The sequence below is a fragment of the Schistocerca serialis genome, chromosome 8 (genome assembly GCF_023864345.2).
Source record: "Schistocerca serialis cubense isolate TAMUIC-IGC-003099 chromosome 8, iqSchSeri2.2, whole genome shotgun sequence".
NCBI classification, from domain to species: Eukaryota; Metazoa; Arthropoda; class Insecta; order Orthoptera; family Acrididae; genus Schistocerca; species Schistocerca serialis.
The window spans coordinates 145,792,779-145,805,402 of NC_064645.1; the positions used below are offsets into that span (position 1 = coordinate 145,792,779).

Consider the following 12,624-nt stretch of genomic DNA (forward strand, 5'->3'; position numbering starts at 1 on the left):
GACCCTACAGCTGGAAGTCATATGGGACACTGTTTTTCAAGCATTTTTCAGATGTTGCTTACAACCATGTGCGCTACCACTGCAGTGTAATAATGTCACAGCTAGGCAATTAGAAGCCTACAAACATCACTTAGGAGAACTGGACCAAGAAAATTTCATAAAGGAAATATATAAAAAAAAATTAATTTGCCCCCCCCCCTCCCTCCCGCCGCCACCCACCCACGTCCATATCCCCACAACATCCATTAAAAGTATAAAAGTGTTAAGTGTTTCATTATTAATTTATTATCTATGAAAAATCTTTACATTATTTTGAAACATTCTTATTTGCATTTGCTTTTGGGCTGCTGAAGCAGCAAAATTAAAACATAATCAAATCTCATTATAGCACATTTGTTATAGTTTTAATGGAATATTGGGCCACATTCGAGGCTGCAACTTATCAACATTTCTGTCAAACGAAAGCTGTAATGCAGTTTCCATCCCCATGATCATAGGAGCTGCTTTACCATACAGCAATTTCATTTCTTCAATTCTCTGCTGACCCACAGGATTCTTTGGCGGCACTGTATCTAAGTTATCATCATCTTCAGCTGCAAAAAGTAAAATGGTAGTGAAAACTCAATATTAATACTACATTTACTATTAATCTGCATTCTTGTAAACTGCTTGAGACTATATAAAATAAAAATTTTGATCACTGTTCTGCCTAATTGGTATAAAATGTACTGTAGCCATATATTGGTGCATTAAATAAAAGATTTCCTTATCTAATTGCTAAACAATGTACTATTTACATTGAGAAAAATAATTAACAGTTATCTACAGCAAGCTCCCAATTGTCTGGGATAATGCAGACCAGAAACTGCATGGATAACTGAAAAAAAGAGATATAGTAATCCAAAACACATGTTTTTACCAGAAATTTTATTTACTGATAGATCAGATGTTTGAGCAGAGTGAAAACAAGACTCCTCCTAACAAAGGAACTCTCTCTAGTTCATCAGCTCATGGGTTGTTATAAGACTTTTTTATAACCAAACAAAGAATGAGAATTGGACGATCAGGGTGAGGTCTAGTTTAGTACAAAAAATTAAGTGCTTGAAAGTAATCAGGTTAATACAGAAAAAAATAATCACTGAATTGAGGGAAGATTGAAATTTTTATAAACAGCTGTTGCTAGCTATGTAAATGAAGTGTTGAAAAATTTATGTCTGCAAGGTGTAGCTATTTTGCATAAAAAAGTTGACCTGGTGTGGTATTTGTTTTAAAAGACTTCCTTCAAATCATGGACTAAACATGGGGCATTTCAAGAACATAAAATGGCATGAAAAAATTATCTACATGTATAATTATGTATTCCGAACAAAAATATTCATTTTAATAATAATAGAACAATTCTTGATTTTTATTTTTTCAAAACTTATCAAATTCTGCATAGATAATCTAATCTGCAAGCTTTCTAATTCGCACCTGGATAATATGGACCTTGCTATATATTAACAAACGCATGAGCTGATGAACTAAAGAGAGTTCCTTTGTTAGGAAATGAAGGGGAGGAAGAGAAAGAGAAAGAAAGAGAGGGAGAGGGAGGGAGGGAGGGGGAGAGATGGGGGGTAAGGAAGGAGAGAGATGTGCGTGACAGGCATAAGACACTCCCTTTCTAAGACAGTGTAGTATGTACTAGGCTTTTCACATGCCACTTGGAGCACCCAGATTTGGATCAAAATCAACTGCTTTGGGCAATGTTGTCTTAACGGGGACTGTGGACCAGTGTCACAAATTACTTGCCATTTCAGTGCTCAACAAAAAGAGTGAGCAGCTGTACCTTCCAGAACTTCCTCACTATGGAATATCAAATACATCACGTGACACTTGCATCTCTGTTCACTGCATATCGCAGAGCACAGAGAGTAGTCTGGACACAGGAAAACTGCCACTGGACTATTTAGGCAAGGAAAAAGGCTGGCTGGACTGATGAGTTGAGGTACATTGATACATGCAGATAGCAGGGTTTCCATCTAATATAAAACAAAAAACTCGAACTCCCAACATTTGACATAGGTACATGCAATATATAGCCAATCTGACAAGAAATGAAAAACATACCTGGTTATCAACTCCTGTAAATTATGCAATTACCTAGAATGAAAGATTGAGCATACATTTTGGCTGCATGCTAAGTACCAGTGTTCATTGTAAAGTTGGATGACAAGTAGTGGTATATTGTATGAAAACACTCCTAGTTACAGATGTAAAGAACTATTTCTCTTTGAAAAGTATCAATGTAATAAAGTAAATACTAAGCTACTAACAGAAAATAAACAGCAACTATTTAATACAACTGAAGAAGCAGCAGCTTTCTTCCAAGTAGTGGCTTTCTCCCTAATTTACTATATTACATTAAACTGATAGTCACAAATGGTATCAAGCAGTGTGTGATAGTTCAATGTTAATGCACTGTGCAGATTAAGTTTTTTGATCTGCTTCTCTTTTGTTAATGTATACCTTGACTAGCTTCCACATCCCTGAAGATTGTTCTTTTTGATGGGATCTATGAAATACAAGGAGCGAATGAAAAAATGAGTGTGCATATGTTTGCATCACAGTTGCCAAGAAGGTACTATTCACAAAGATTGTGAAGCTTTTTCAAGGGAATAGATGTTTATAAGGGATGAAATGTTTCTCACCAACATATAATACGGGTAACTTCTGTCCAATTATGCAGAAACTAATGTAAAAAAATTAAAAATGTAAATGAATTAAAGATAAGTACAAGAGATCACTCCTGCAAACTGGGCAGAATTTACAGGGCGGGGGAAGGGGAGTGGGGGTGGCAAATGTCAGCCTGCGAACCAATCAATTCAATATTTCTGAGACTGCATGACTTATGATTTGTCTACAAACGATGGCCTAAAAAACACCTATGTTCAGGATGCCTGAGTAACAGCTATCTGTGTCGATTGCACTTGAATCAAGAGAGAAGACCTGACACCGCTGAGGAAGTTCCATGACAGCATGATTGGTAGCACATCAACACAATTAGTATTTAAGTGCTAAAGGATATCCTCAGCACTCTTCAGTACATGTGCATCATGTATCCCACAGAGCAATGGAATTAAAATAATGAAAAAACTATTTTCACAAAAGACACCAAAAACTTATTACTCTCTCTCCATACAGATGTCACACAAATCTTCAACAATGATAACAGAAAAATTATGTCAAGAACAAAAATACAAGGCTAATCATTTATTTCAATCAAAATGTCTGTTGAAGGAACAGGTTTTGGGTCACGGGAATGTTGTGAATGTATATGCAGATACACTTCCTTTGTCAATCCTACTTTTGTTACTACCTTCTTTATATAGCTCGTGTTCTATCATATAGGAAAGAAAGAAGATCAGGGGTTTATGTCCCCCTGACACTGAGGACATTAGAGATGGTACTGTAAAGGAAAAAATTAGCATAAAACACTAAGGCACTTATTAATGTGGCACAGTGTTTGAATACTGCATGTTAAGCTATCAAACAAGATAACACAAAGATTAAGCACCAGGCTCATACTCAAGAGGAGCAAGATTCTAATGCCTGTTCATTCTGACTACACTTTCTGTGATTTCCATAAAGCCCAGTCAGATGAACGACAAGATGGTTCCTTCAACTGGTGTAGCCCATTCTCCCAACCCCCCACCCCACTTCTCTAAATATGCTACTGTCCCCTCCTAAAATCTTCATTCTAACAGGACATTAAGCTCCAACATCACTTTTGTCCTTTCATATTTTTCTTTTCCCAGTCAGTCTGAAGCTATTCACTGCTAACTCTCCAAACATTTTCTCAATGGAACATAGCATTCAGTAGTAACCCTAAATAATTTCATTATTACAAAAAGGATAGTTGTACTCATCATACAGCGGAGATGCTGAGTCACTGATATGCACAACAAAAAGACTTTTTGTTTTTATATGATGAGTAGCAACTATCCTTTTCATAATATTGGAGACGCTGAGTCGCAGATACGCACAACAAAATGATTTTTTTTTATATGATGAGCAGCCGCTATCCTTGTCGTAATATTGTTATATTAATTAATTACAATCTACTTCAAAATATATACTTTATAGTGCTTAAGAAGATGCAGGGAAGGTGAAGATATGAGAAGGTGGTTGGGAGGGGGGGGGGGCAACAGAAATGCAATTTTCTGAAGATGAAGTTTGTTTTGCCTAATAAAAACACACAACTGTCAAAACTCTGCTAAATTACAATTCCATGTATCTTACTGCTTTCATAAACAATGTGAAACTATATAGTAGGAAATAAATCACTTACATTTACCATCAGGCTCTTTTTCCTTTTTCTGTTCTTTAGCAGCTCTCAGCTTATCTGTAACAATAAATGCCACACATTTTACAACTTATTAGTTGCAGACAGACAAAACTCAAATTGGTCCTCAAAATTTAAGGATAATCACTTCTGGCACAATATTCCAAATCCCATTAAAATGTTATGCTCCAAACTGGTACAAAATCTTACAGGATGATATTGTTAACAATTGCTCTCAACTCCCAAAAGAATTTATAGTGTTTCGAACATGAAAATAGCAAACACTGATAACTCAAACACAGAGTAAAACACTTTTCAAAAAACTAAGCAGTAAATTTTGAAGGCAGATCTCAAATTGTGGCAATGAAGTGTGAAGGAAGATAGTGAAAATTTCCCAACATACTTTACTGGACCAGTGACTAATACTTATGTGTTACAGACTTTTCCTCTCGAATACCACAAATCTTATGGCATTAAATATTTTGTAAATCATGAACTGGAGGTTCTGCTACATTAACAAATGGTAGCACAGCTGGTACTTTGTTTTAAGGGCATGTAATACAATCAAACACCTTACAAAATTATGACACTATAACGAAAAGGATAGTTGCTACTCACAAATTAATGGAGATGTTGAGTCGCAGAAAGGCACAACAAAAAGATTGTCAGAAAGTTAGCTATCAGCCACAGTCTCTGGCAGCTGGAGCCAGACCTCCAGCTGGCTCCAACTGTCAGCGCGCGCGCGCGCGTGTGTGTGTGTGTGTGTGTGTGTGTGTGTGTGTGTGTGTGTGTGTGTGTTTTTGACAAAGACCTCATTGACTGAAAGCTAACTTTGCAACCGTCTTTTTGTTGTGCCTTTCTGCTACTCTGCAGCTCTGCTAAATGGTGAGTAGTAACTATCCTTTTCATTATATTGTTACATTTCATCCTGGATTTTCCACTGTTACAAAATTATGACTTACAACTAAAATTAATTACGTGTACATTCATACCCCATATGATACTCCATGGTACAGGTCAGTTGCTATTAGTAACAGTTTCATCTCCCCTTCTCCCTCCAAAATCTATTCCATTCACAGAGTTTTTTGGCAGATCTTGTGCATGAAAAATTAACAACAGTTTGAACTATTCATACTTTAAAATAGTACAATGTAAAATCACTATCATATACATTTGACAGCAAGAGAAGCAAACTGTTATTGAAAAATAAAATACAGAGGATAAAACTGTAGACAGAAGATTCAATGACATTACTAATTAGCATGATTGGCTCATCAGTTGACAGAAATTGGATGAGCTAGCCACTCTCTTACTCACTGAATTCCACACCAGCTTGGGGATGAGGTGTTAACTCAATGCAAAACTATAAAACTTTCATGATGAATGAAAACACAACTGACAACTGGCAAAATTTGGTTTTTAATTGACCACACTACTGGTTTCATGGCTTACAGTCAAATCTTCAGGTGCAGCCTTCATATCACACCCTAGCAAGAACAGTGGCACAATTCAAAAATGGAGTACTTGAGGAAACTCAAATTAAAGAAATAATTATGTAAAACTTATATCGAAACAGTTCCTTTAAATATGAAGTAAGTATTGTTAGCAATAAATTCCACTATATTTTTCGTACACACTGGGACACTTCTCACATTTTTCAGTGACACAAACTTAAGAAGCCATTATTCGACTTGTGTCACTTTTCTTCCTGGGGTGTGATATTTAAGAATTTAAATATAATTATAAACTGCACTACAAATTTGAGCTATTATATAATAATTATTTGAATACTTCTACTCATAAAAAGTATTACATTAATACATCTCAGATGAACCCAAAGTTCTTAGTCAAGGTATTGCCGTTCTGAGAATACTGTCAACATTTGAAAAAGAAGGCGAATGAATGGTAATTGGGAAGGTGGTCCTCTAATAATGTTGCCAGGTAGATCGAACAGATATACTGGCCATTCACTGCATGCTAAAGTATCTACAAGAAAAAGAAACTGTGCTAAAGGCTAAAACCAATTTTGAAGTTATGGCTCATAAGCTATTTAACAGCAGAAACAGTGCAAGGCCATGATGGGTACAAAGTACAATGAACTAGGCACACAGCTGTCTTGCGTATCTCAAACCAGACGTGAATGGTGCAGCTTGCAAAAGTAGGCCTTGCCTTCACCATCCACCAGAAAACTGTATCATAAGTGAAGTATTCAAAATTGGTTTTAGTCTTCAGCACATGTTTTTAGTCTTAAAGATACTTGCACATACAATGAATGATCAGTATACCAGCTCAGCCTAACCGGCAACATTATTAGAGGACCACTTTCTAAATTATCCTTCATTTGTGTAGCTTTTTATATACTGACAGTATCCTCAGAATGGTAATACCTTGACTAAGAATGCTGGGTTCACCTACGATGGATTGATGTAATAAATTTCTTCAAATAATTTTTGTATAATAGCATAAATCTGCAGTGCAGTTTATAATTATATTTCAATTCTTAAATATGTAGATTGCACCTGAAGATGCAACTATAAGACGTGGAACTGGTAGTGAGGTCAGTTAAAAACCAAGTTTTGCCAGCTGTCAGTGGTGTTTTCATTCATCATTACCTGTAGCTGCAGATGCTTTCCATATAAATTAGTCTACTTAAAACTTTCATTTAAGACTTGTGTTGTTTTCACATAAAAGTGATGAAAAATCCTTGGACAGTCTGGGGCTACCCTCTTGTTACCCAATAAAATATGTTGTGTTAAAATATAATTTACAGCTACTGGGGTTTCACTGCAATCACCACACACTAAAAAATCCGCATACCTACAAAGGTAGCTGTAGTTCATAGGGTTCTCTCTATTATTGTGCTTGGGATAACGTACTCCATAGTCTAATCGTGAGTTTTATTAGCCTTAGTTTGGAGTCTGTTACTTTTTCTTGAACCCAAAGGCTCAAGATTTTCATTTTCTACACAGTTACGAGGTCATTTAGGTGTACAAGTTCAACCAGTATTCTGCTAGCACTACAGGTATTTTTGAGTCGTGCCCATGACAACTTGCGACCCAACAGATAGACATATCCTTTCCCTGGTTTGTTGGATTTTCAGATGAGTGTCATAGATATTCAAATAATACACTCTGTTGGGAACAGAGTGAGTGAGACAGAAAGAGAAAAAAGAGAGAGGGAGGGTGAGGGAAGTGAGTGTGTGTGTGTGTGTGTGTGTGTGTGTGTGTGAGAGAGAGAGAGAGAGAGAGAGAGAGAGAGAGAGAGAGAGAGAGAGCGCCAGGGGGGGGGGGGGGGTGAGAGAGAGGGGGGGTGAGAGAGAGACGGAGGAGGGGGTGAAAAAGAGAGAGACGAAAAATTTTTTTGTGTGGTTTGGTCACTTCTCCTCTGTCCAAGACCCCTACAAACAGCATAGTATGAATACAAAGATCTGAATGAGTTATTAAAATTTAAATTTTTAAAATTCATGCACAATTCATGTAAGTTAAAGAACGTGAATGATTTAAATTTATGACAAGATTATCTCTTGAGAAAGCCTAAGACATTTCCTTCATCCATCATACCAACCATTTACTTGACAGCTCTTTGTCATGATAAAGCTGGAGGAAGATTAGAAAATTGAGAAATCAACTGCAAATAGAGAGCACTAAATCAGGCTCTTAACTGTGAACATCATATTGTTTACGGAAATTGCTTAAAGAGATGTTCAGTATAGTTCCTTTCTGTAGGCATTTCTCTGTTAAAAGATCATCAAAAAAGTTGGCAGTATTGCAGCCAGGTGAGATGTGCAATTTTTTGCCGTCTCATAAAGGTAAATTATTTAGATTGCAATATCAATTCATTTAGCACAGATTACTCATTAATTATGTGTATTAGTGTGTTTTTTTAAGCTTATTACTAAAGGTTTCACTTTCCTTTACACATCATTACAGAAAACATGGAAAATTGTAAAGTTGGCTGGTAGTCATATTTCTGTTTACAGTTTAGTACAGTAAACTTAGAGAATCCTGATAATTGTCCTATTTTTTCTTACTAACAATTTCAACAGTGCATGACCTTTCACTGTTAAGTTCATAGTTTGGGAAAGTAGCATACCTTGTTATCCTAATATTTTGATGAAATAATGTAAATTTACTTTTCTGTGCAGTCATAAGCATTTTGTCGTGCTCTTCTGTTATTTTGACTTCTTTCAAAACAGTGTGCCTCAATCCTGATTCTATCCTAAAAAAAGGTACCTCTCTGGCACCAGTAACTGCATGGGCCTTACTCTGTGTGATGATGCGCCCCTCTATACATTTTCTGCAAGCAACTCAGTCAACTTACCTTTCCCTCTCATATTCAGGTGTAGGCCATGTCTAGCATGCCCTTGTCTCCCAATTGTGTAGAACTTCCACAAATGTTTCTTGCACTAGCGCGTGCGCACGTATGTGTATGTGTGCGTGTGTGTGTGTGTGTGTGTAGTTTGCATACCTTAAAGTAATATTAAAAGTTACAGTCTATTGTGAATAAGTTAATTAACAGGTGCTTCGAAATATTTAACTTATATTCATAACAACAAAAACAAACAATTATTGACAAAATAACTCAATTGGATAGATAAAAAATCCACTCACCAAGTGGCAGCAGAACACACACATAAATGATGGTTGTAATTAGCAAGCTTTTGGAGGCAGAAGCTCCTTCTTCAGGCAGAACAGTTGCAGGGTAAGGAAGAAGGGTGAAGGGAAAGGACTGGAGAGGTCTAGGAAAAGGAGTACATTTTGGGAAAGTCACCCAGAACCCCAGGTCACTGGAGGCTTACCATACGGGATGACCTATGTCCATTCATCCTAATGGATGATTTGGTGTTCATCATGCCACTGTAGAAGGCCGAACAGTGTTTATAATAGCTGGGACATGAAATGTTTACAGGTGGCTCTCTCTTTTATAGTATATGTTTTGCCAGTTACAGGGCTATGATAGGTGGTGGTAGGAGGGTGCATAAGGCAATTCCTGCAGCAGGGACAGTCACAGGGGTAGGAGCCATAGGATAGGGAGATGGGTGCAGAAGGTGCATAGGGTCTGACAAGAATATTGCAGAGATTGGAAGGGCGGCGGAATGCTGTTCTAGGTGTTGTGGGAAAAATTTCAGACAGGATGGATCTCATTTCAGAGCACGATTTTAGGAAGTCATGGCCCAGTTGATTTAGCTGATTAATATATTTCAGGCCAAGATAATACTGAGTCACCAATGGTGTGCTCCAAAGTTGTTTTGTGAAGTACCAGGCTTGTATGTGACGGCCCAGGAAATTTGCTTTTTAACTAGGCTGGTGAAGTAATTACGTGCAGTGAAGGCTAATGTGAGAATGGTGGTGTATTACTGAAAAGAGTCTGCATCCAAACAAATACGTTTGCCTTAGATGCCAAGGCTCTATGGGAGGAAACATCTGAGACGGAAAGGATGGCAACTGTCAAAATGTGAGTACTGTTGTTTGCTGGTAAGTTTAATATGGGCAGAAGTGTGTAGCTGGCCTTTAGTGAGGACGAAATCACCATCAAGGAAAGTGGCGTGGGATTCGGAATAGGACCATGTGAAATTTAATTGGAAGAAGGTATTCAGAGATTCCAGGAATTTTAGCAGGTCAGCCTTACCGTGAGTCCATATCGTAAAGATGTCACTGATGACATTCATGACCTCCATGTCTGTTTTGCCACACACGCCATCTGGATTCTTCCTCCAGACACCAGTTTCTCAGAACTCTGAGGGTTGGAACTAGCACTACAACATGTCCTTGGTTCTCACCACCCAGCTGTCCTTAATTTATGTTGATTTCTTCCACCTCAGCACTTATTCACTGTAACTATTCTTTGCTTCACTCTGTTTCAGTTTTCTATATCTTTCATTGTCTTTCCCATCTATTCTTCACCGCCCCCCTCCCATCTCTGTTACATAAAATGCACTTAGCTTTTCACTCTTATTAACTCATGCATGATGTTTAAGCAGTAACCTCTGTCTGCATATTACCCTGTCTTCCACCTTTAAGCTCTCAGGTTTTCAAATCTTGTTCGATGCAGTTCCCAATAATCAGTCCTTTCTTCTCATCCTGTACAGTAAGCTTCCCCTGCCCCGCACTTCTGGGTGACTTTCCCAAAATCTACCCCTTTTCCTAGACCTCTCCAGTCCTTTCCCTTCACCCTTCCTCCTTCCCCTTCGCCTTCAACATTTCTGCCTGAAGGAGGAGCCACTGGCCCAAAAGCTTGGCAATTAAAATCGTCTTATGTCCATGCTCTGCTGCCGCTTCATTAGTAGATTCTTTTATCTATCCAATTAAATAACTTTATATTACATTTATTATACTTCATATCACCCACCTGGAGTGCTAACCAGTAGGCCAAATTTTTGCAGCTCTTAAATAACAACAATTTGTGTAGTTTACAGTGCATAAACGACTTAGTTTTATTCTCAAACATATAATCTACGTTGCAATGCACAATAAGTATGGACTTTGCTGTTACAGTCAGACAGCAAGTGGTATATGTAGATTATGGGTTGGAGTTTCATTTGGGTAACTGCAGTGGGGAACTGAATGGGGAACTCTTCAAGTCTCTCCCATGGAACAGTACACTCCAAGAAAAAGACATGAGAATCACTGAACAGGGAGCAAAGATTTGTGTCCTTCAGGCTGGATTAGAACAGACAAAATTTGAACTAGATAGGTGGAAGAGGAGAAAGTATCATGGGAACTGTGTAAAGGTAACAAGCAATAGACAAAAGGGGAACAGCTCTTCAACTACTTCATCTACAATATCAAATAAATTTGACTTGTCTTGCAGTAGGGGTGGGGCGGGAGTGGGGGGTGGGGGGGAGGAGGGGGAAGCTTCATCCATCTGTAGGTCACAATAGGGTGCAGCAGGCTTCTAGCAAAGAAGTTAAAACTTCCTGGCAGAGTAAAACTGTGTGCGGGGCCCAGACTTTAACAAGGAGCCTTTGCCTTTTGTGAGAAAATGCTCTACCAACTGAGCTACCAGACACAACTCATGACCAGTCCCCACAGCTTTACTCCCACCAATACCTCAACTCGTACCTTCCAAACTTCACAGAAGTTGTCCTGCATAACTTGCGGCACTTACACTCCTGGAAGGAAGGCTATTTTTAAAATGTGGCTTACCCACAGTCTGGAGGTGGTTTCCGAGGTTCGAGTCCTGGTCTGGCACACAGTTTTAATCTGCCAGGAAATTTCACATTAGGGCAAACTCAGCTGCAGAATGAAAATTTATCCCAGAAACTAAGTGCAGGTTGGCACCAAGTGGATGAAAGAGAAGAAGAGTCTTGGTGCTATGTAGGGCCATGGGAGTGGTGTAGGCCAAATGGTACAGGACAAATTCAGAACAGGGTACCAGGCCAGAAGTATTGTAAAGCCAAGTGCTAACCTCAGCCAGGACATAGGAAATTTGTACAAAGATTTTCACAAAGAGGTTACTGCAGTAGGTGTAGCAGGAAATATCCTGGCTAAGGACAGTAATTACAACATTAAGAGTGACTTAGATGAAATAGGAGTAGCAACTACACACACAAATGTGAGTTTTGTGGAGTTCCTACGGCACCATGACCAGCACTGGGTTAGAACTGCTGTGAGCTATGTGGTCACTGAGTTGAGCAGGCTGCTGCTGGCTGAAATGAAATCTCATATGAGTGCAGTGCCTGTTGCTACAATTGGAAGATGAGAATATACTAAACATGCCATACACCTGAACGCAAGAGGGAAAGATAAGTTGGCTGAGCTTCTTGCAGAAAATGTATGGACGGGGGCACCCTCACACAAAGTAAGATCCCTGCAGTTACTGAACAGAGAGATGCTTCTTTTTAAGGATAGAATAGGATTCAGGCACCCTGTTTTTAATGAAGTCAAAATAACAGAACACCCCACAAAAAAAAAAAAAAAAAAAAAAAAAAAAAAAAAAAAAAAAAAAAAAATGCTTACGAGTGCAGAGAAAAATAAAGTTCAATTATTTCATCAACATATTAGCATAATAAGGCAGAAGAGCTTCTTGTCTATTATTCCACCATTTTTTGAGCATGCATCTGGAATATATTTAATTCATATTCCAGTATTTCAGCTGACAACCTTTCACCCATATGTGTCACTCACAAGTTTTAATATCACTTTACACTCTGTGAAGTAATCGCACATGCACCAGAGAGAAAGCATGCATGTTTACTCCACAGTGTGTAAAGTGGTTTGAAAACTTGTCAGTGACTCACCTTGAGAATGGCTGAAACATTGTCAGCCGAAATAGTGGAACATGAATTAAAAATATCCCAG

The 12,624-nt window shown here is 38.1% G+C and overlaps 1 protein-coding gene across 1 annotated transcript in view; it reads right to left on the bottom strand.

Annotated features, from left to right (window-relative positions):
* Positions 1-262: 262 nt before the first annotated feature.
* The window catches only part of LOC126416772 (gem-associated protein 8-like), a 58,243-nt gene continuing 45,881 nt past the window's right edge, over positions 263-12,624 (bottom strand). Inside the window, exons 2-3 of the mRNA XM_050084629.1 lie at positions 4,331-4,384; positions 263-593 (exon numbers count right to left, since the gene is read on the bottom strand). Coding sequence (XP_049940586.1) covers positions 397-593; positions 4,331-4,384 — 251 coding nt within the window. The 3' untranslated portion in view covers positions 263-396. The remainder of the gene's footprint in view (positions 594-4,330; positions 4,385-12,624) is intronic.